Source organism: Pseudopodoces humilis, chromosome 2 (assembly GCF_049639895.1).
Source record: "Pseudopodoces humilis isolate 2021_Gansu_Grassland_sample_001 chromosome 2, ASM4963989v1, whole genome shotgun sequence".
NCBI classification, from domain to species: domain Eukaryota; kingdom Metazoa; phylum Chordata; class Aves; order Passeriformes; family Paridae; genus Pseudopodoces; species Pseudopodoces humilis.
Genome location: NC_142201.1, coordinates 3,126,671 through 3,149,000, shown reverse-complemented (window position 1 = coordinate 3,149,000; position 22,330 = coordinate 3,126,671). Strand labels below are relative to the sequence as shown.

The following is a 22,330-nucleotide window of genomic DNA, read 5'->3' as shown; positions in this document are numbered from 1 at the left end:
CTCTCTGGTTTCAGCAAGCTCAACCCACCAGTTAAATAAGGAATAAACTTGCAGGTAAATCCACCCCAAATAACCACTCATCACTGCTTTTACAGAAAGTCTATTTTTTACAGAAAGTCTATGTGCTTTGGGTGTCTGTTGCTGTGATCCTGTGGACTTTCAGCATCTCCTATCTGTTACCCACAGCTTAATTTACTGTAACTTGATACTACTCTGTCCTGTGTGATATTGAATTTATTTGCTATTGAATTTCATCTCAGGATTGGAGTGAGAGCTGATGCAGATTTGCATCCAATGGAGCACAATCAGATTCAAAATACAACAGCAGAACAAAACTTGTTTCTTGGAAGATACTCTGTTGTCTTCGTATGTTGCTAGTAATTGTTTGGTTAAGGGGATGATACATCAAAATAATTTACTTCAAGGTTCTAAAAATGCAATTCAAGGTACCAGAGGTGGGGAATGAAATAAGGAAAGAAAACCTTGGATTTAAAATGTAACACAGGTACAGCCATTGCTGTATTTATCAGTGTTCATGCTGGGTATGGCTGAGAAAAAGCTGTGAGAAAGAAAAAAGATGAAGCATGGGTTGGGTTTGAAGGGACATTAAAGATCTTCTCATCCCACCTCTGCCATAGCAGGGACACCTCCCACTGTCCCAGGTGCTCCCAATGTCCAGTCTGGCCTTGGGCACTGCCAGGGATCCAGGGGCAGCCCCAGCTGCTCTGGCAATTCCATCCCAGCCCCTGCCCACCCTGCCAGGGAACAATTCCTGCCCAAGATCCCAAGATCCAGCCCTGCCCTCTGCCACTGGCAGCCATTCCCTGGCTCCTGGCCCTGCAGCCCTTGGCAATTGTCTCTCTCCAGCTTTCCTGGGGCTCCTTCAGGCCCTGCAAGGCCACCCTGAGCTCAGCCCAAAGCTTCTCCTGGCCAGGCTGAACAATGGCAGCTGGGCCAGCCTTTCCTGCCAGCAGAGCTGCTCCATCCCTCTGCTCATCCTGGAGCCTCCTCTGGGCTCACTCCAACAGGTCAACTGGCTCTCAAAATCCTGTCTCCAGGAGTCAGGCTCGAGGCGTCACAGGCATGGAGGCAGAGCTGCTTTTTTTTTCCAGTGATACCAGAGAAGCAGTGCTGCTGGAGTGGTGTGGGAAATGCCCCTCCCCAAGCTGGTGTTTGGGGCAGCCGAGCCGCACCCCAGCATCCCCCATGGAGCTCTGCTATCACAGCAGGAGCCTGGGCCATCCCTGAGCTCCAACACAGCATTGATGCTCCCACACCTCTGCTGGCACGGGACACGCCGGGCAGCACGTGGGGCAATGCACTTTGAATCACATTATCACAAAATCCTTTAGTTTGGGAAACACCTCTGACATCATCGAGTCCAACCTTTGACTGATCAGCACCTTGTCAACGACCGGAGCATTTCCAGCCTTCCTTGAATTCCTCCAGGCATGGGGACTTCAACACCTCCCTGGGCAGCACATTTAAATGTTTAATCACTCTTCTAGCGAAAAAAAATTCTCCCGATGTCCACCCTGAGCCTCCCCTGGCCCATCCTGAGGCCGTTCCCTCTCTTCCTGTCCCTCTTCTCTGGGGGCACCGCCCGAACCCCCGGCCGTCCTCTCCTGTGCAGAGCCAGAAGGGCTCTCCTGAGCCTCCATTTCTCCAGGCTGAGCCCCTTCCCCAGCTCCGTTCCCTTCTCTGGATAAGCTGCAACCCCTCGATATCCTCGCAGCGAGGGGCCCAGAACCGGACACGGCACTCGAGGCACAGGCCTTGGCCTGGCGGCACACGGCGTCCGCTCCGTCACCGCAACGCCCCCTGGAACCGGCTCTCGGTGCCTCGCCGCGGGTCCCCCGGAGGCCTGTCCCGGGCTAGGAAGGCCGAGGCAGCGGCGGCAACACCTCTGCTCCCGGGGGCGATCGGAGCAGCTCAGCGGCCGCCAGCTCTCCCCCGCCGCCCTCAGCGCCGCCGCCTCGCCGCGCTCAGCACCGCCCCCGTGCGCGTCACCGCCGCCTTCCTCGCGCGATCCTTCCGCGCCTCCGTCTCTTCTTCTCGCCGGGCGCCTTCCCCGCTATCCCCCCACCTTCCATCCCTCCACCCTGCGCGTGTATTCCCCGCGGCCACACGCCTTCACCGCTGCTCTCCCGGCGCGCCCGGAGCGCCCGGTACAGCGGGAACTATTTTCCGCCGCCCCCCCGCGGGCGCTCCCGGCGGAAGGGTTTGCGGTGGCGCCGTGGCGGGTAGTGCGGCGGCAATGGCGGCGGCGCCGCCGAGGCTGCGCTGAGGGGGGAGAGGGAGGGAGGGAGCGCTGAGGGGAGCGGGGGGGCGGCCGTGAGGGGAGGGAGGGAGGGGAGGCGCTGACAGCGCCGTGCCGAGCCGGGCCCGCCGCCCTCAGCCCGCCATGGCCGAGCCTGCGGCCTCTTCCAGCTCGGGCGCGTCGCTGCCGCTCATTGAATCAGGTAATACCGCGGGCCGGCGTGAGGAGGTGCCGCTGGTGCCGCCATCTTCCTGCCCCCCCCTCAGGATGGGTCACGGCCGCCCCCCGGCTCATCCCCCGTGTCTCTTGCCGTGTCTCTTACAGAGCTTTACTTCCTCATCGCCCGGTTCCTGAGCACCGGGCCCTGTAGGAGAGCGCTGAAGGTGAGTCCGGGGCTCACCGGGGCGCGGGGACCCCGCGCTGCCCGCAGAGGTGCGGGGGGAGGTGGGAGCAGCCGCGCCCCCCGCTCTGGAGGAGCCAAATCGTGGCTTGTCCCTGACTCTGTGTTTTTCCCCTTCCCTCTGCAGGTGCTGGTACAGGAGCTGGAGCAGCACCAGGTCTGTGTGGGCTCTGATGAAATCTTGCTGTAGTCAAAAGTTTCCTTTGCAAGTCATTCAAGTTTCTGCCGCTGTCTCAACTTTTCCCCTCTCAACACATTGTTTTGGATGTGGTCTGTAATGCCTCCTTCCCTCTTTAACCGCTCACTTTTTTTTTTGTTTTTCCTTTATTTAGTTGCTTCCTAAAAGATTGGATTGGCAAGGAAATGAGCATTATAGAAGTTATGAAGAATTGGTGAGACTTTTCTGTTTTAAAAACCCCTTCTATTTACGGTGGTAATAGTGATGTTAGACCCTCTCCCTTTAAGAGTAGGCCCAAATCTTCACCTTCGATTACCATTCCGGCTTGGAACACTGGAGTTACTTTAGAAAGGACCTTTAACTTTTTTACATCAGACTAACAAAAACACAATCGGTGGTTTAAATTGAGGATATTGTTTACATAGCAGAGGTGGAGCTTGGCGTTGTGCAGTGGGTACATGCCACTGCCTACATGCAGGCAGGAGCCAATCTACAGCGAGGTTTCATTTCGGAGTTTCAGGGCCCAGGTTGTGAGGCATGTTGTGATTTGTCGGTATTTATTTTCTGGTTGGTTTCTTTCAGCCCCCTCCAACAGATTAGGAAATGAAATCGCTGTTTAGAAACCGAGGGTTGGCAGTTGTGGTGCCTGTGAATGTGCTCATATCGCCAGCTCCTCGCTGGTCATGGCTTTGTTTCTAACGTGCTGGAAGGATGGGGGTGATCTCTCCACAGAATGTACTTTCTGCCCTGCCACGGCTGGTGTGGTGTGTTCTGAATTGTTTTTACAGAAGGCAGAGCTTTGTTTTGGGGCTTAATTTTGCTGCTTCTTAAGTGGCAAAGAGTTTGAATGCCGGGGAGTGATGGCCTGGTGGTGCCTGCCCTGCCCAGTGTTGTTTTTGTCCTGCTTTATTGTGTTTGATAGAGCTTCTTTTAAAGAAGAAACACTATCCTTGCTTTTTGCCACCTAAGGATCAGGCATTCCAGGTTAAATGACTGATAGTTGCAGTGAACTTGTGAAGCACTTAAAGATCTCAGAATGATATTTGCATAGAGAAGGAATGAAATGCTTTTTAAAACATTTTCTTATTTATTTCAGTATCGCTTGAAATGATAAGTTTGAATCCATTTCCTCTACTCGTCATTGTGGTCAGTTGAGCAAGGAAGGTTTTTTAGATCAGTTTTTTTAAGTCACTAAGAAGCCTGGCCTTGCTAAACAGGAATATTTTCAAGATCTGACTTGAATTTAGGCAAGATGAAAGTAGGATTAAGCTTAAAAAAGAATTGTTGGGAGTTTTTCTTGTTGCTTCATTGTTGGTTTCGTATCCTGTTTGTTCTGACAGAAAGCAGGGTGTTGGGAGATCCCATGTGTGTATTTTTCTGATTTCAGGGCTGCTTTTTAACTGTGATTCTTCTGCATATGCAATTGTGAAACTACTTCTTTAACACGTGCTGCTTCTCCCTCTTTTTTCCTGCACAGTTTAAAGGAAATCTCTGCACAGGGCAGTACTGTTTCTAAATACCTAAATTAATGTTCTCAGGGTTTTAGTTTCTGGTTTTTGAGGGGCTCTGGGAACCTCTAGTCCCACTGGTCTCTGAATTTGCAGAGACCACAGATAAATGCAGTCATGTGGTATAATTATTTCTATTCCACTTTGCTCAGCATGGAATTGCAAATCTTTAAAATAACTGTTCCTTCCAAAATCTCAGCAAAAGTACTTTAAAAAGAAAGGAGTTGCAAGGTTTTGTATGCAAGGGTTTCATTTAGAAAATATACTTATTGCTGATGGCATGCAAACAAAAAGGGTTTTAGCGTTTGGCAGAAAGCACGCTGACCTTTCTGTCCTGAATGTTGTGGCTGGTACTGCTCTGTACCAATTCAGGAGTCAAAATTGATAAAGAAATTATGTCAAACTGCATTTTGTAATCTTTGGGCTGCCAGATATGTTTCTTATAATCATCCTTAACCATCTGATGGGCTGATTTGCTTGGATAGATTTGCCTGTGGGGTAATGGGAACTATTTTACTGATGTTATCACCTCCCACCTTACCAGGAATACAGCCTGTACCCCAAAAGCTTTATACCTGGATTTTATTATTAAAAACAAGTACAGGGCTGTGACTTAAATTGTACCTTCTGAATGCTCAGTGTGCATTTGGGCATCTTTTTGGCAGCATGTGGTATTTTTATTCCCCCTGTTGTGATGAGCAGATCAGCCCTGTTAGGACACTTTGCTCTTCCAAGCTCAGTCATTCAGCCAAGGGAACAGCATCAGCAGCACGAGCTTGTTCTGCCTGTGTTCTCAGCTACCTGGGCAAGAGGCCACATACCTGAGCTGGTGTGGCCCTGAGCCTCTCCTGGATATGGATTGGCTGGGAATTGTCTGGCTGCTGCAGGAGCACTGGGGCTGCTGGGGCAGACTGGTTTCTTCATGGCCAGGTCACACTGCATGAAGTGTGGGGCTGTTGATCCCAGCTGCTTCAGACCTCCCCAGCAGCTTCAATTTATGATTCTGATGATTTGCTCTATTCAAGGCTGTTTAAACTCTTATTTTCTGCCTTTAACTTATGTATTATTGGGGTTGTCTTTATAAGAACAAGAATTTTTTAGATTGAACTCCCAGAAAGAAAGGAGGGAAAAAATAATCAAAACCCGCACGCATCTGTTCTTGTCTGAGACATCTGAGTGTGTGTGTGGGGGTGTATTTTTTTTTAAGGTTGCTTGATGCAGATAGTGTGGGATCATTCCTGAGTGTAGGGATGACTGGTTTGATCCTTGGGTTTAAGCAAGTAGGGCAGACTTAGGCTATGTAGTACTGGTTCTTCAAGGAAAGTGTTTCCAGAGAGATTGTACTCAAACCTGCTGGTTTGTAGTTCACTGAACAAGTCCCAGTAGTAGCTGCATAAATTCTTGTGCTTGATTGCAACCACATTCTCAGTGATCTTGAGTTAGGATGAATTTTATTTCTTATTTTTTAATATAAGTAATAGGGTGAATTGGGCAAAGACAGTGTAGGGTGCCTCACAAGTGGGTGCCACATGGGTGATTCCAGCAAACTTCCAGTAATAAAGTACTGATATGCAGTGAGCAGCTTTACTCCGGTTGTTTTTACTACAGCTGTCCCTAGCTTGCAGTGTACCCACTGAATTTACTAGATCAGAACTTAATAGAATTGATTTTTCTCTGTAGGTTGAACTTAAAAACTATATATATATATACCTGTGTTGCATATTGATGCTTTTAGATTCATCTGTTCTGGGTGTACTATCCTTATCCTTAAACCTTGAATTTCTGTCAGGTGCTGTCCAACAAACATGTGGCTCCAGATCATTTATTACAAATATGCAAACGTATTGGCCCTATCCTGGATAAGGAGATCCCACCCAGCATTTCCAGAGTGAATTCCTTGCTTGGAGCAGGGAGACAGTCCTTGCTACGGACAGCAAAAGGTAGGATCTGTTCTTTGTTTGGAATGGGTGTGATCCATTGTCATGTGTACAGAGTTTGGATTTGGGGAATGGTGTAAGAAAGTCAGAACTGACACTTTGGAAGTGACCTCTTGGAATCCCAGGATGGTTTGGGTTGGAAGGAACCTTGAAGCTCCTCCCATTCCCACCCCTGCCATGGCAGGGACACCTCCCACTGTCCCAGGTGCTCCCAGCCCCAATGTCCAGCCTGGCCTTGGGCACTGCCAGGGATCCAGGGGCAGCCCCAGCTGCTCTGGCAATTCTGTGCCAGGGCCTGCCCACCGTCACAGTAAAGATTTTTTTCCTAACATCCCATCTAAACCTATTCTTCAGCTTGAGGCAGTTCCCCCTTGTCCTTCTATTCCAAGACTTTGTGAAAAATTCCTCTCCAGCTTTCCTGTAAATCTCCTTTAGCTACTGAAAAGTTCTTGAGATCATCTCATTAAATAACTTGATATTAATAATTACTCATAACATTCCTGTATAAATATTCAGGAAAATGTTAAAAATCAGTTTAAATTTTAGTTTTGTGTCATGTGAACTGCAGGGGTACCATCATTTAGGAGTAATTTCAAAGTTTGGTGGTTGGTTGTGTTGATTTTTTTCTCCCTGTTACTATTAAATGGATTTTCTCTTTAACTCTTCACGGTTTGTGAGAAGTTTTGGGGCAGTTGGTGCCTGTTTTTTTGATGGGTTCAGTCCTGTGTTTGAGACCAGTCTAGATGGGCTCTTTGCTGTGTTTTGGAACTGCAGCTCTTTTGGTATTTTTAACAAATATTTATGATGAACTCCAACTGTTTTTGCAGATTGCAGGAACACTGTTTGGAAGGGCTCTGCATTTGCTGCTCTTCATCGAGGCAGACCCCCTGAAATGCCTGTGAACTATGGCACCCCACCAAATCTTGGTAAGTTCCTCTCACCTCTCCCCACTGCTGCTGGGCACATCTAAAATACTGGTTTTACACACAGGAAAAATTACAGATAGCACAAAACCTGACTTTATGAAATCTGAAATTTATTTCTAGTAGCTTTTTAATATTAATGGCAGTTGAATAAACCCAGGTTTTAGAACAGACATGTTTGAAACATGATGTGATTCCTCTGTGTTCTAGTGGAGGTGCATCGAGCAAAGCAATTAACTGGATATGCCAAGTTCAGCACTTCCTTCCCAGGAAGTATGTACCAGCATGTCAAGATGCACAGGAGGATCCTCGGCCATCTCTCTTCTGTATATTGTGTTGCATTTGACAGGACTGGACACAGAATATTTACTGTAAGTTGATGAACTACATCCAACTCTGAATATAGTTTTAGGTGAGACAAGGAAAAGAGCTTGGACATGGGTGTTTTGCTAAAACTTCTGGAGATAAATATCAATGCTGGTAAAATGTAGCTCCCTCGCTGTGCTTAAGTGGAACAATTTGCTGTAATTAAGGGTCAGAAGCATGTCAGAAGTTGTCCTTCATGAATATTTCTTTCTAGGGCTCAGATGACTGTCTGGTGAAGATCTGGTCCACTCACAATGGCAGATTATTTGCCACCTTACGAGGACATTCAGCTGAGATTTCTGACATGGCTGTGAACTATGAGAACACCATGATTGCAGCTGGGAGCTGTGACAAGATGATCCGAGTGTGGTGTCTGAGGACTTGTGCACCAGTTGCTGTCCTCCATGGGCACACAGGGTCCATTACCTCATTGCAGGTATGGGGCTATGGAAGTGTTTCTGCATATTAAAAACTGAAATTATTTATCTGTGCCTGCCTATGGGTGGAGTGAAATCTGAATGTGTAAATATTCATGGCAAAGCTAAGTCAAATCACAGGATAAACCTGCTTAAAAACAAGTCCTTGTCTCTGGAATTCTTAAGTATTTAACTGAAGATAATGACAGGAATTCTTTTTCACTTAAAGATCACTACCTATAATACTTGACTTGTTGGAACAAAAGGGAATTCTGGGAAATATCATGTCCTCCTGTTGTCTCTTACTGGAGACATGATTTGCTATTTTGTGTGAATATGTTCTGATCCAGTAAATTATTCCTGCAAGTTTTGGGATGTGGGTATTTGTTTTAATCTCAAAAATAGAAGTTGTTTCAGAAGGACAAAGGTGTAACGTGTGTATTAAAATTTCAAGATGGTTTGATACATGTTGTGCACTTGGTGGTCCTTTGGATTCAGTCTGGTTTTGGTCTTTAATGGCCTTAATTAACACAGAAATTAGTAGCTCATTATCCAGGTTTGGAGTGTTTTCCAGTGAGACCAACAGCTTGTGTTGAGGGGGGAAGAGTGGCTTGTGGAATTCAGTACAAACAAATAATTTTGCATTTTTCTCAAAAATGCTGCCTCAGATAGTAATCTTCATACCTGCACTTTCTGTGGCATTCCTTGCTTTTTTTAGTTCAGTTGGTTTTTAATGCCTGAATACTTGTGGTGCTTCTTTTATTGTAGTGTGTGAATTTTTTGACTTAAGCTTTCTTTATAGTACCATAATTGCAACATGTACAATTTATATGGCTTTTCAATATTAGTAATTGAAGAACAATTTAAACAAGTTGTGTCTAAAGTTTTCTGAAGGGTAGCTCTGTGCACAGCAATAAATCCATGTCTTAAAGAACTATTTCTGAGGAATTCCCATTAAATTCCTATAAAATTACATATGATGCTGTTACACATTCGAAGTATCTCATGTCTTACGCTCTGCTTAATTGTTTTTAAACTACACCTATCTATTCAAACTTCTCTTTTTTCAGTCTGCTGTGCTCATCATTTCATTCATGGCCAGGATTTTCAATGAATAATTGTGGTCAGTGAAAACATCAAACCCAAACCACTGAAGGAATTGGGGTTTTTTAATGCAGTAGTTGAAACACAGACCACAAACTTATCCTAAAGTAGGGAGGCATTACTTTGTAAACACTAAAAATGAGTTACCAACAACTGCTCTAGCAATATGAGGTGAAAAACCCAAAATAAATCAATCTTTTACATTGACTTTTTGGGAAGTTCATGAACATTAAATCATTTTAATTTAAACATAATTTAAAACATTAAATCTGTTTCTGTGTGTGATTTTGCTTCCCTCTCTGTAGTTCAGTCCCATGGTGAAAGGCTCCCTGCGATACATGGTCTCAACTGGGGCAGATGGAACTGTTTGCTTTTGGCAGTGGGATACAGATTCCATGAAATTCAAGTATGTGAATGGTTTCCTGATGAACCTTTATGCCATCCTAGGCTTGAGTAAAATTAGCCAAGTGCTTTTCACTCCACTGGGTTTTTGTGGTTATAAAAATGCTGTGCAAATCATAGTTTTCCATAGTTATTTTAAAGCACCATCACCAACTATATCCTTTACAAATTAATGTTATTCCATTGACTTCAGAGATTAATTAGGAAATATATTAATTTCTTTCTTAACTAAAAGTACAAATGTATGACAACAGGAATGGCTGGAAATATAAGTATGCTGGAAAGTATAATAAGACTTGGTGGTGGTGTTGGTTTTCCAACAGTGCTGTAGTTTTAGGATGTTTCTTGTTGAACTTGCATGCAGGATATGAATGTTCAGGATAGTTTGAAACGTTCAATATGTAATTACTCTTTTGTGGTACCCAGAAAAATTAATTATTACCAAAAAGAGCTCTAGAATGCTCAGTGTGTGGCTGGTGTTGTGCCACATCATGGTAGTTGGTATAAAATGATCCATGTTTGAAGAAACATCTCTTTATGTTTTGAAATGTTGCTAAAAGCCGAGTTTGGGGCGGTGTTGCCCATTTCAAACATCTTTTCTTTTTAAGCACCAAACCAGTGAAGTTCACAGAAAAACCCAGACCAGGGGTTCAGATGCTTTGCTCTTCCTTCAGCGTGGGTAAGTCAGATGGAGTTCAGCCTTGTGATTTCTTCTTTCCTCTCATCTTATACTTGATTGTGACAGCTTTAAAATGGACAAAACCTGCAGTTGTGAGTCAGTAATTGCACAGATGTGCACTGTTAGCTGTGACATCATTAAATCATGGGACTTCCCTTAGCTAACAGTGAGACTGTTGAAGGGGTTGGTGGTTTCACAGAAGTAAAAGTCACCCAATGTCTGTTTGCCTCTCTCCATCTTCACTGGAGTATCCAGAAATGTGTCTTTAGTGTGCTTCCTTCCTGGCTTTTAGTTTCCTTTCAATCAGTTCATCTGAATTCCAGAAATAAAAAGGAAATCAAAGTGTAGCTCGTTAATATTGTCAGGATAAAGCTCTGGCTTGTGTTGGGAGGGTGTTTTTGACATTTTTCTTGTTTGTTTTGTTTTGTTTTTTGACAGCACTTAAAGGCAGATCTTGAAATTTCTGCCAGCACAGCTAAATACTGGTGTGCTTACACTGGTGTACTTCACTTGACTGGTTTACTCACATTTCAGAAAGTGATGCATTTCACTTGCACAGATGAGGCACAGACTACAGTGAGAGTCATCTACATAATTCTGATTATCCATAGCCATATTCTGCACCATTGAAAGCTTCTCTGTGCAATTTAATGTTAAAAGTTCCACTATTGCCCTAATGATGTATTTTAAGATCTTTATAACACTAATTTATTTTTACTATGGTTTAGAACACTTTCTGGGGCAAGAAAGGGATTTCCTTCTACATATGTGTGTCAGTAGAAGAGCATAAAAAACGTGCCATTCTTCAAATAGTAGTTGGGGTTTTTTTATTTAAACCAGGACTCTCAGAAATGGTGGTGACCTGTTTTAATTTCTTCCACAGCAGGTTAATAATTGCTTGATTTTTACAGGTGGTATGTTTTTAGCAACTGGCAGCACTGACCATGTCATCAGGATGTATTTTTTTGGCTCTGAAACACCTGAGAAAATAGCTGAATTGGAAAGTCATGCTGTAAGTAATTAGTTAATTAGTTACTTGAAGCAGCATTGAAGTCACGAGGTGATTTTTGAGTGTTTTTTTAGCAATGCTCTTAATTAATTTTGTTTGCATTAATGTTTCCTCTACTACAAAATCTGACTTTATTTTTGTTGCATTGATAAGGCTTGATCAGGACTTATTTTTTATGTAGATGAGACCTTTCCCCTCTAAGATAAAGTGTGGTATCCAATTTTCCTGCAGTTTTTATTGTGATAAAAATGAATAATTGTTTATTTTTTTAGGGAAAGTGTAAGTAGGAGAAGGAACAACAGATTCCTCACCTTTGTAGTTGACTTAGAGTATTGGAAATGTATTTAAATATGATTCAGTTGTCAGCCAGGTTGTTTAATCTGTTAATCCTTCATGTTCAATCCAGGCAGTTTTTTAAAGATGCATTTTAAATACATTAATGGTTAGTGAATTCTGGGAAGTGTTTGGACTTGGTTTGCCTTGCAGTTAAAACTCGTAGAAATTACACAATATTTTATTTTTTCATTATTTCAGATTTTACTAAACTCAGAATTGTCAAAAAACTTATTTCCTGTTTAAAAAAAAAAAATTCTAACAAACTGCTTTTTCTTACAGGACAAAGTTGACAGCATTCAGTTTTCTAATGGAGGGGACAGGTATGTTGAAAGATGGTGAAATACAAACAAAAAATACATAATTTTGGAATTAAGATTCTATTACTGGATGTTCCCAGTAAGAAAAATCTACTTACTTAGAAGGGAAATTTTGGTCTGATGCAGGAGCATAATTAAGCTTCAGCTGTTCCAGCTTTCTGTTGATCTGTGTTAGGTGATATTTTTAGCCTGGCTGGGGTTTTATTTACCTGGAGGAATTTTACCACTTTTTAATGCACCCAATGTGTTTGTGGCCTCATAAATCTCCTTTTCAGCCTCTTTTCCTTTCAGTTTCACTGAATATTGCATGGGAAATAGAAAAAATCAATTATAACCTTTTAATCTGATTTGTTCTTACCTCTACTTCAGTATCTGAAACTCTGCAATTACTTAAAATACATTAAAATCCTGTACCGAGGAGGAGTTGAGAATGAGTTTGTGAATTGAGTTAAACTTTGGAACTTCTCATGTTTTGACAGCTTTATTCAGTTTTCCAGTTGAGAAAAACTCTTTCCTGGTTTTCTGGAAAGAAAATTAATGGAAAGAATTCTCTTGAACACAAACTGAAGATTTCATTTCTATTAATCTTCCACTGCAAAATTTATGCTGTGGTCATGTGTAACTCTAAACATACTTTAAAGCAAGTTTTTTGGAAGACAAATGAATTAATTTTTATTACTTGTTCAGGTTCATAAGTGGCAGCAGAGATGGAACAGCTCGGATCTGGCGTTTTGAGCAAGCAGAATGGAGGAGCATTTTGCTGGATATGTCTGATCGACTGCTGGGGTAGGTGAAGTGTTCATTTCTTGGTTCCTTTTTTGTGTGAATTCAGAAAGATTGAAAAACTCAATTACTCAAATGTGAGAGTGAAAGCAACATCCTGGTCAAGTTCTGTGGTCTTGGGAAGGGGTGAATTGAGTCTTCTGATGATGTAATAATTGCTGAGTTTGAGTTTGTGCTTTCATGAATTCCTAAGTGTTCATAAAGCTCTCAAATTTACTGTCTACCAAATAAATTTTATTGCCTCTTTTCAGGGAAAAAAGTGAACAGAAAAAATCCACCTTCTCTATCTGGGTTTTAGTCTGACACCTGGTGTGTCATGGGAGAAATATTTTTAGATTAGTAAAAATAAAGTAGGTGGTGACCTATTTGCAGGAGAGGTTATGACAGAGGTTATGGAATAGGTGGCTTTCCTCAAGGATGATCTTGCTTTTCTCATTTTCTGCTTTTAAAAAAGTGAATTAATGAAATGCTGATGGTGCCCAGGCTGAATAATGTTATTAGAGATAAAAATGAGGATTATCACGTGGTGTTGGGTAAACCTGAAGGGGGAAGAGTTACAGGAGCACAGAAGCTCAGTAAGCTTCCACAGGCACTGAACAGAAATGAATTTGTCGGTGATTAAATGAGATTTTATTTAAATGAAAAGACAAACCTTGGGTACATGACTTGATTAGAGGGTGATTTCAGGCTTTACCTGTGATGAAAAAGACCATGGAAAAAGCCATGAAAAACCCCAGATTTTACAAAGAAAGGAGGAGTTATTAATAATATTTGAGATTTGACTGTGGCTATGTAGTTGAGTCTTTGTAAGAGAGGCATCTGCTTGAAGTGGAATAAAGATAATCCCTTGTGAAGGTGTTTCAAGGAAAACTTACTCCTTTGCTTGGCTGAAAAAAGGCTGAGGGGCAGTGTTATGGTATCCTCTAATTGTATTTTGGGGAGAGAATAAGGAAATAGATTAAGGTTAAAACAAAATGTTATCTTTACTGTATTTCTGTTGGATCTCATTAAAAAATGCTTATCTAATGTAGAGATTGGCTTGGGAATCAGTTGGAAAAGCTGACTGTAAAAGGTCCAAAATTTTAAAGGATTTATGTTATGACTCTAATTGTAGAGGAGCCAAGATTCCATGAAAAAGGAAAGCCTTTTTGCCTTGCATCTCAAATGGAAAAGAGATTATCAAGTCCTTAAAAATTTAAAAATCCAGATTTGCTTTAAATGAAGGATTTTGTGAACAAACGTTTCAACCCAAATTTAATTCTTTGCTTCCTTTCTGTTGTCTGATTATTAACAAAGGAGAACAGGTTATTGTATTTTGATATAGAAATTGGTTAATTAAAATATAAAATACATCTCTGACCTGTTTGACTTTTTTAAAATAGGGACAGTTGTGCAGAAGAAGATAAATTCATGAAACCTAAAGTTACCATGATAGCTTGGAACCAAAATGACAACTATGTTGTTACGGCTGTGAACAATCACCTGCTCAAAGTTTGGAATTCCAGCACTGGGCAATTGCTCCATGACTTGGTGGTATGGAATTTTCCTTGCTTTTGGAAGATTTTCCTGGAATTGCAGTGACATGTGCATGCTGAATTTATAATTATTGCTGATGAGTCTTGAAAGCTCTGTATGGGTGGTACAGCTGGTGTGGTGTTCCTTGGAATTCTTGTGACCAAAATTTGCTGCTTCCTCCTGCTTTGGACTTTCCCCATAAATAAAAGAACAAATAAATGTGGAATAAATAAAATTCTGGTGCAGTAACTTGCCCATTGAATAATTCACCATCCTTTGGCTAAAACTTCATGTGTCTACAGCTCTTGCTTGAATCTAGAAAACTTCTACCTTTGGAATGTTCAAATCTTTGTGGCTGCCTGGGGTTTAATTTTCCAGACAGGACAGCATAGGCTTTGGGTTCTGTTGTGAATATCCTGCTGATGTGGATTTTCCTTGTTTCCCTGTGATGTGCAATTTGAAATTGCAGGGCCATGCAGATGAAGTGTTTGTCTTGGAGACCCATCCCTTTGATTGCAGGATAATGCTGTCTGCAGGCCATGATGGCAACATCTTCATATGGGACATCACCAAAGGCACCAAAACAAAGCATTATTTTAACATGGTAAGAGCTTCTTTAAACTCCATTTGTTCTCAGCACATAGCAATGCGATCACTACCAGCCTAAGGAATTGCCAGCAACACTCACACCCCTGCACCTTTAGGGAAATAAAAAAACCCCAAATAACCAAACAGAAAAATCTTAACAGCAAAATTCATTAATTTGTTTTTCTATAGAGATTTTTTACCTTAGAATTTCCAGATTATTGCAGATTTTCTACTCTTTGTTACTGAAGATCATTGTGCACTTGATTCGTATTGTTTTCCTCAGCTGAGGTGAAGTGCCATCTAAAAGGCTCTGTTTTAGGCCATTGTTTTAAGACACTTGTGGACAGATACTTAAAAAAGCCTTAATTATAATCTTACTATCCATTGGCACAGTGCTTGAGGGCTCCATTTGACAGCTCAACATTAACATTTTAAAATAGGTTCTTTTCTCTGAGACTTAGGTTCTGATCTAATGTTCATATAAATTTTTTATCATTTTTTTCCCTGGTCATTCAACAGCAAAGAATTTCCATTTTTAAGATCTTAAATTCTCTGGGTTTGTCTAGAATCTTACTTAACAAAACCAGTCTATGTTAGCTCCAGTTTATTTCAAGCAGTGTCCTGACAGCTAAAAACCCTCAGAAAAACATGTTTATTTCTTTATTTTATTCACTGAACAGTAACTTTTCATGCCCTCTAGTTCATCTTTTAGAATTGGTTCAGGACTTAAATTCAAGCGGGAAAGAAATATACTGAAGTAACAAAATTCATTGTGTGTTAATGGAGGTATTCAGGGAAATGCATGATGGTTTTCGATAGAGTAATTAATTTGTGATTCTTATGGTTTGCTCTGAAAAACGTTCAAATAATCTTGAAATTTTTTTCTTTCAATGCAGATTGAAGGCCAGGGACATGGAGCTGTTTTTGACTGTAAATTTTCACCAGATGGGCAGCATTTTGCATGCACAGATTCTCATGGACATCTGCTGATATTTGGCTTTGGCTGTAGCAGGCCTTATGAAAAGGTAAGTTCAGCTTTTTATCAGATCTCTGTATCGAGATTCTAACTGAAATTACATTAGTATGTTAATTAATTTTAAAGTTCATATGTGAAAAATAATTTGTGTGGTTAGAGGATCTAAATATAATGGATTCCCTGATGTCTGTAAATTGTCTTACTTATATGATCCTGGAATAGCAGAAAAAAAGCCAATGTTTTAACATTCCCATGGGAGTAGTTCTGAAGAATGTTCCTGGAATACATTTTCATCTTGGAGACAGCTAATTCACCTTAATTGTTCAGCCTCAAAAATGCTTCTGATTTCTGCTGGTTTATCTTGCAGTTCTTTAGGTCTTTCCTCACTCAAGCTCCAATTCATTGTAGTTAATTAAATTAAGCAAAAGTAATTTATTGATCCAATGCTGTGGATTTTGAAATACTAGAAAAATATGCATAGGATAAGTGACTGAATTTATGAAAGACATTTTTGAAATTTTTGAATTTTTTTAATTCAGTTTTTGAATTTATCAGTCTGCTTCCTTTTTGTTTTGAAAAAACATTTTCTTCATTTCCCCTCCATTTTTTTTCAGGTTGCAGTGCTAATTCCATATCTGTCATTTTAAAGAATTATTTTTTCCTTGCTCTACATTCCCAGCTGAATTGGAAACTTGTTCCCATCACTGCTGGAAGCAAACATTCTGACTGTGATCTAGTAGTTATGTAACCATTTTCCTTAGCCTCATGGACTCAGCAGACTTTCAGTTGTAGGAAAAAACTTCAGGTGGATATAGATTAAGAAAGAAATCATGATTAGGAAATCATTACTTTGAGAGCTGATGTTGAGCTTTAGCCAAAGATTTCCTTGCAAGGAAACTTAGGGCTACTCACTTAAGAGTTGCACTTGGTGATCCTTGTGGGTCCCTTCCAACTCTGAATATTCTGTGATTCTGATAATTGTAGGGGAAAAATGCAGTATGACAGATAGATATTTTTAAGTGTAAAACAGTACTTTTGCATCAAGTTACCTCAGCTGTTTGTTTTCTGAAAGAATTTTGTTGCCTCCAAAAGTGCTATTGAAGGTTGCAGTACTGCAGCACCCATCCAGGTTAACTGAAGTTACACATGAATCTTCTAATTGGGAACGTGCCCTTTCTTTTAAGTAGATTTTAGAGACTTTACTGCTTGTTCTTTAGCATATTTTTTTTTTCCAAATTGCTAACATAAAAATAAAATTCCCTTTTAGATTCCTGATCAGATGTTCTTCCACACTGACTATCGGCCGCTGATCCGAGACTCCAACAACTACGTGCTGGATGAGCAGACTCAGCAGGCCCCTCACCTCATGCCCCCTCCCTTCTTAGTGGATGTGGATGGAAACCCTCATCCAACAAAATATCAAAGATTGGTGCCAGGAAGAGAGAATTGTGCAGATGAGCATTTGATTCCTCAGCTTGGATATGTAGCAACAAGTAAGACTATCACTAAAGCTCTATATTCGGGAGTGGTTTATGCATTAGTTCTTAAGGGGACATCAGCAATTTTAAAATACCTTTTTTTTTTTTTTCACTTGATATTTTGTGTTTATGTTCACTAAAGATGCTGGGAGGTCCTACAGTGAATAGAATTTAAACAAGAAAGAAAAAAATCACTTATTCAAATGGATATTGCAGTTCTTTTCTGTGGACAGTGGTGTTCACACACTGTTTGGTTGTACATTCCATAAATGTCTTACTTGGAATAAATAATTGTAATAACTTCACTCATTTGATCTGTTTTACGCTTGAAAGGTGATGGAGAGGTTGTTGAGCAGGTGATAGGCCAGCAGACAGTTGACCAGGATGAACCAGGCCTGGAGCCCAGCATTCTGGATGGGATGATCAGACAGCTACAGCTGGAACAGGATCAGAGAACTGGAGCTGACCAAGAATCTGCTCCAAGTGGCCCCCAAAATGGAGAGGGAACACCCAGGAGAGGTCAGGACTGCTGATAAATTATTCAGTAATTGTTCTGTCTCCGTTTTTATTGTGCTGTGTGAAATACTGAAACGGGTTTTAACTTCAGTGTAGTTCTGGGGACTCGTATTCCTTTAACATTGTGATACCTGGTCATTTTTATTCATTAAAACACTGCTGCTCCCGTGATTAAATTATGAAGCCTTTCACTTTAAAAGAAAAAGGTCATTAATAATGTGCAAAATACATACAATAGAATTTTTTGCAAATGTTTGCCCAATATAAATTATTTTTGCATTCCTTACTTTTTGCAAAGTATTGTGCCATTATTCAGGCTGTTTCCCCCGTCCCTTCTTTACTGATTTAAACAAGACACTTTCCTAAGCTGTGTCTTTGTGATTTTAATAATGTAATTATATAATATAGGTGAAAAAAATACATTTTTTTCTTACATAGTTATAAATTTAATTTTATGTGCTCAGCTCTAGGAAGGGTGCTTTTTAGGGCCTCACTGACCTCAGAACTGTCTGAAATAGTTCAGAAGAGCCCTTCTGTCACACCACAGTTCCTTTCACCGTGGGGTGTTTGGGAAACCACTGGAATGTGGCACTTGGTGCTCTGGTCTGGTTGACAAGGTGGTCATTAGACAAATGCTGGATCTTGGAGGTCTTTTTCAGCCTGAATGACTCTGATTCTGATTCTGTGAGAACAGTAGCAGAAATAACCATTTTTAAAGTCCTTTGTGTAATCTCTGTGTTTTCTACAAGACACATAATCCTGTGAAGGCTACGAGTCATGTACTTAGAGATAAAAACACAGCCATTATTCTTTTTTTTTTTTTTTTTTTTTAATCTTGTAGCAAGAAGCAACAAGCTTCCAGTTCCCTGCAGCGTGGCAAAACCATTTTGATTTGTGTGTTTCAGCTTTCAGAAGGCCGAGTTTGGACATCCAATCCCCGCCCAACATCGGGCTGCGGCGCAGCGGGCAGGTGGAGGGCGTGCGGCAGATGCACCAGAACGCCCCGCGCAGCCAGATGGCCACCGAGAGGGACCTGCAGGCCTGGAGGCGCAGGGTGGTGGTGCCAGAGATCCCCCCCAGCTTACTCAGGTCTGTCAGCAGCCTGCAGGTGATGCCTGGAGAGGCTGCCTAGAACAGAGGTTAGACAGAGAATAAAGCAGGGATTATTAAAGGTCTTTAAAAGATACGATTTGGGCAGTGCAGGAGCCTGGCAGAGGCTACACCCAAGATGGATTGATGGTCGTGGGTTTTTCAGGCAGGAACTGATGCCTAAAGAGGCTGACCTGGAACAGTGGCTAGACAAAGGATGAAGTGGGTATTTATTGAAAGGCCTTCAAAGGATACCCATTGGGCAGTACAAGAGCCTGGCTGTGGCTCTGCCTGAGATGAACACAAGATGGACAACTGGTCATGGGTTTTCACACTTTTAAAAGTTTTGGTCCATTTCCATGTTGGGGTTAATTGTCCAATTACAGCATTAGGTGATGAAGTCCCATCCTGCCAGACTGCTCCGTCAGTTTGCTGTTGTTAACATTTTTTGGGCCTGAAGTTGCAATTTTGTCCTTGGTTCTGGGGCTGGAAAAGGATTGTTGTGTCTGACTGAACTGTGAGGAGAACTTGCTAACACTTCATATGAAGTTCAGAGTCACACGCTAAGGCAGTACAGAATCTAAAAAATATGAAAGCTAAGACTTAAGGCATCAATATAAGTGGTCTGTTTGCATATCGGAGGTTAATTTTCCACCTATAGCTTCAAGTAATGAAATCTTATCCCCCTGGTTTGCTTCTCCCCCCAGTTCACTTTTGTTTATACTTTTCGTGGCCTGAGGCAGCTGGTGTCACTCTGGTTTCCAGGCCCAGAAGTGTTTAGTCTGACCAAAATGTGAATAGAGCTAGCTAGCATTCTATATTGAGTTCAGAATTAAACACTAAAGCAGTAATTTGCAGAATCTGAAAAATATAAAAAAATATAAAAGCTACAACTTAAGGCATCACAGGCAGCAGTGGGGTCAGCACAGCAGCTTGGTTTGTATAAATTGAGTGCTGTTACGCCAGAAGTAGAATGGATGCTGTTGGAATAGTTCAGCGTTGTGGCAGATGTGCTAAAAGCTCGTAATTGCAAGGTCTATTCAATGAGAAGGAGGGGAAGTTGTCCAGCTGAATGATTCTCCCCTATTTCAGTATTTTAAGGCATCTCCAGGCCAGCTAGGTCACTTAGGTTCTTGCTTTCTCCAAAATAAAAGATACAGGTTGAATTCATTTCCATGGAAGAATTGGGTGAGATTGTGTTCTCTGTGAGACTTTTGGAGGTGATGAGTTATAACCCCGGAAATGCTAAACCAGTTGCTTTCAAAAGTACTATCAGTATTCATCTGTGAAGAGGAGAATTAGTAGCTAAACATCTCTTTTTAAAGCCACAACCACAGGTGCTACCACATTTCTGAGGGTTTTAAGAAGCATTCCCAGTGTTGGGAGGTAGAATGATTGCAAACAGAAAAATGTGAATTAAAAATAAGGATGTTTGATGTTTGGAAAGAAGTCTTTCATAGCATCCATATTTTTTACTCTTACCTGGAAATGGTAGGATGATTTAGAGTTAATTGAGGAACAGTAACATCTGAAATTAAAAATGGAATGGAATTGGGTGTGAGAGAGATCCCTTAAAGAGACCAGCATTGTCAAAACGGGTATAGAATTAGATTTTCATGGCTTTCTTGTAGGAAACAGGAAGAATATCGGACTGCAAAAGGGGAAGAAGAGAGAGATCTTTATGCAACAGAGAAGAAAAAGTCATTTGAGTCCCTGGAAAAGGTACGTGGCAGCTTCTGGAAAAGTGAACGTTCTGTGCCCAGGGACAAGTGGTGGTGTGGAAAATGAAAGCAGAGGTTTCTGCTGTGGTATTCCAAGGACCCTGATGATTCAGCTCCCAATTATTGCAGGACAAAGTTTGATTTATTTTTATGGATACCTGGAATTACTTTTGCTTTCAGTCTTGCCTGCTTCTATGGGAGGAATTTGGGAGTAATTTTTAAAGGCAGGATGGCTTTCAGGCCATTCTGGTTTGAGTGCAGTTACGCAGCTATTGCAAGTCCTAAAGCACTGAGAGCATTCAAGGTCCTGTACTTGAGGAATCACGGGGTATTGCTGTTATATTGCTGTTCCTTGCCATTTTACTTCAGATAATTTTGTGTGTGGGGAAACTTTTGCAGACTTCCCTTCTTTCAAGTGCTTTTTTCATTATCTGTTTTGTGGGAGAGATTAGCAAGAAGGAAATACTGGTTATTGTGCTGTTTTTGTAAGCTTGTTGTCCGATTCATCTTAGAATACAAAGCAATTTGACACAAGAATTCTACTGCACGATCCCCTTTACTGAGGGGAGCTGGGGGTTGAAACAAAATGATCTTGAAGGTCCCTTCCAACCCAAACCATTCTCTGATCCTGTGATTGTGTGTTGTAGGCAGTTAATGTCTTGATTCTGTAAATACATTTATCAGGTGATATGAATGGAGCTGGCACAGAGGTTTATAAAGAGTTTATAAATTTCTTAGAACAATTAATAAATCTTAAATTTGGAACAGCAAAATTTAAACTTTGGGCTTACATGAAAATTATTTCTTGTGAAAGGGAGTCTTAATAATGCTGTTTCAGTTTTTGCATTCAGCAGTGCTTTTAGCCACCCTTTCCCCCTCATAAAAGTTTACTACATAAATATTTTTATTTAACTCCTGTTCTTTCCTTTCTTTATAAACTAGAGTGACTCTGAGTCTTCATTAATCCAATCAAAGCGTCGATTGCACAGACGGAAATATTCCAACTACAGAACACGGAAGAACATTGAACAGCTGGAGTCTTCTGAGGAGGAGAGGGACAACTGCTTTGGCTTGATAGAGCAGGTGAGTTCTCTTCTGAGTTTGGATTTTGAACTTGAGTTGCTCCATAAATGAAATGAAACGTGCCTTTTCTCTGTTACACAAAACAAAAAACCCTACCCCTTCTTTTTTCCAGACAAAGTATCTCTGTGAGCAGCATCCTTGTTAGCACTTCTCAAACCTGTTGTGTTGCTTTAATAAAGACAATATTTCCTGTCAGTTTATAAATGGTTCAACTGGTTTTGTTGAGAATTTTCTAAACCAAATCCACAGCCCAAGGCAAAAGTCTGATGGACAATTGGTTGGCTTCAGGTGACATTTAGAGTTTAGACGTGTTTTAATGTTTTTCTGTGGAAATTTTGAAGGTTCTTGCTAATGCGATTCTTCCACAGCGTCTCTTCCTCTTGGGCTGGGGTGACACAGGACTTTGGGTAGCAGGAGCTTTTTGTTTGTGTCTGATGTGTTGTCAGACTGGAAATGGGTGATAGGACTGCTTGGACTGCCCTTGTCTTGCTTTTACCACGAGGGAATAATTTTAAACTGGGAAAGGGAAAAGTGGAAGGACCAGAGAAGCTCAGACTTGGAGCAGTCAGTTTGTTAAGGAAGAACAGTGAACAAAAGGGAGCACGTTCAGGAGATTGGGAAATCCTGCAAGTAAGATGAGGAATGGTATTCCTTGGAAATTTAGTCCTTTCCTTGCCTCCTAATAAAGAATTTCAGTGCAGCTAAAAACAATAAATCACTTAAATTGAATGTAAAGTTCAGTGGGT

At 41.4% G+C, this 22,330-nt stretch overlaps 1 protein-coding gene across 1 annotated transcript in view; it reads left to right on the top strand.

Annotated features, from left to right (window-relative positions):
* The first annotated feature begins 2,366 nt into the window (after positions 1–2,366).
* BRWD1 (bromodomain and WD repeat domain containing 1) overlaps positions 2,367–22,330 on the top strand; it is a 41,760-nt gene continuing 21,796 nt past the window's right edge. Inside the window, exons 1-21 of the mRNA XM_005526622.3 lie at positions 2,367–2,462; positions 2,585–2,643; positions 2,788–2,817; positions 2,993–3,052; positions 6,136–6,286; positions 7,111–7,209; positions 7,417–7,577; positions 7,787–8,008; positions 9,398–9,498; positions 10,103–10,173; positions 11,085–11,185; positions 11,798–11,838; positions 12,523–12,621; positions 14,001–14,151; positions 14,603–14,737; positions 15,618–15,746; positions 16,965–17,190; positions 17,509–17,694; positions 18,597–18,780; positions 20,412–20,502; positions 21,444–21,584. Coding sequence (XP_005526679.2) covers positions 2,405–2,462; positions 2,585–2,643; positions 2,788–2,817; positions 2,993–3,052; positions 6,136–6,286; positions 7,111–7,209; positions 7,417–7,577; positions 7,787–8,008; positions 9,398–9,498; positions 10,103–10,173; positions 11,085–11,185; positions 11,798–11,838; positions 12,523–12,621; positions 14,001–14,151; positions 14,603–14,737; positions 15,618–15,746; positions 16,965–17,190; positions 17,509–17,694; positions 18,597–18,780; positions 20,412–20,502; positions 21,444–21,584 — 2,496 coding nt within the window. The 5' untranslated portion in view covers positions 2,367–2,404. The remainder of the gene's footprint in view (positions 2,463–2,584; positions 2,644–2,787; positions 2,818–2,992; positions 3,053–6,135; positions 6,287–7,110; positions 7,210–7,416; positions 7,578–7,786; positions 8,009–9,397; positions 9,499–10,102; positions 10,174–11,084; positions 11,186–11,797; positions 11,839–12,522; positions 12,622–14,000; positions 14,152–14,602; positions 14,738–15,617; positions 15,747–16,964; positions 17,191–17,508; positions 17,695–18,596; positions 18,781–20,411; positions 20,503–21,443; positions 21,585–22,330) is intronic.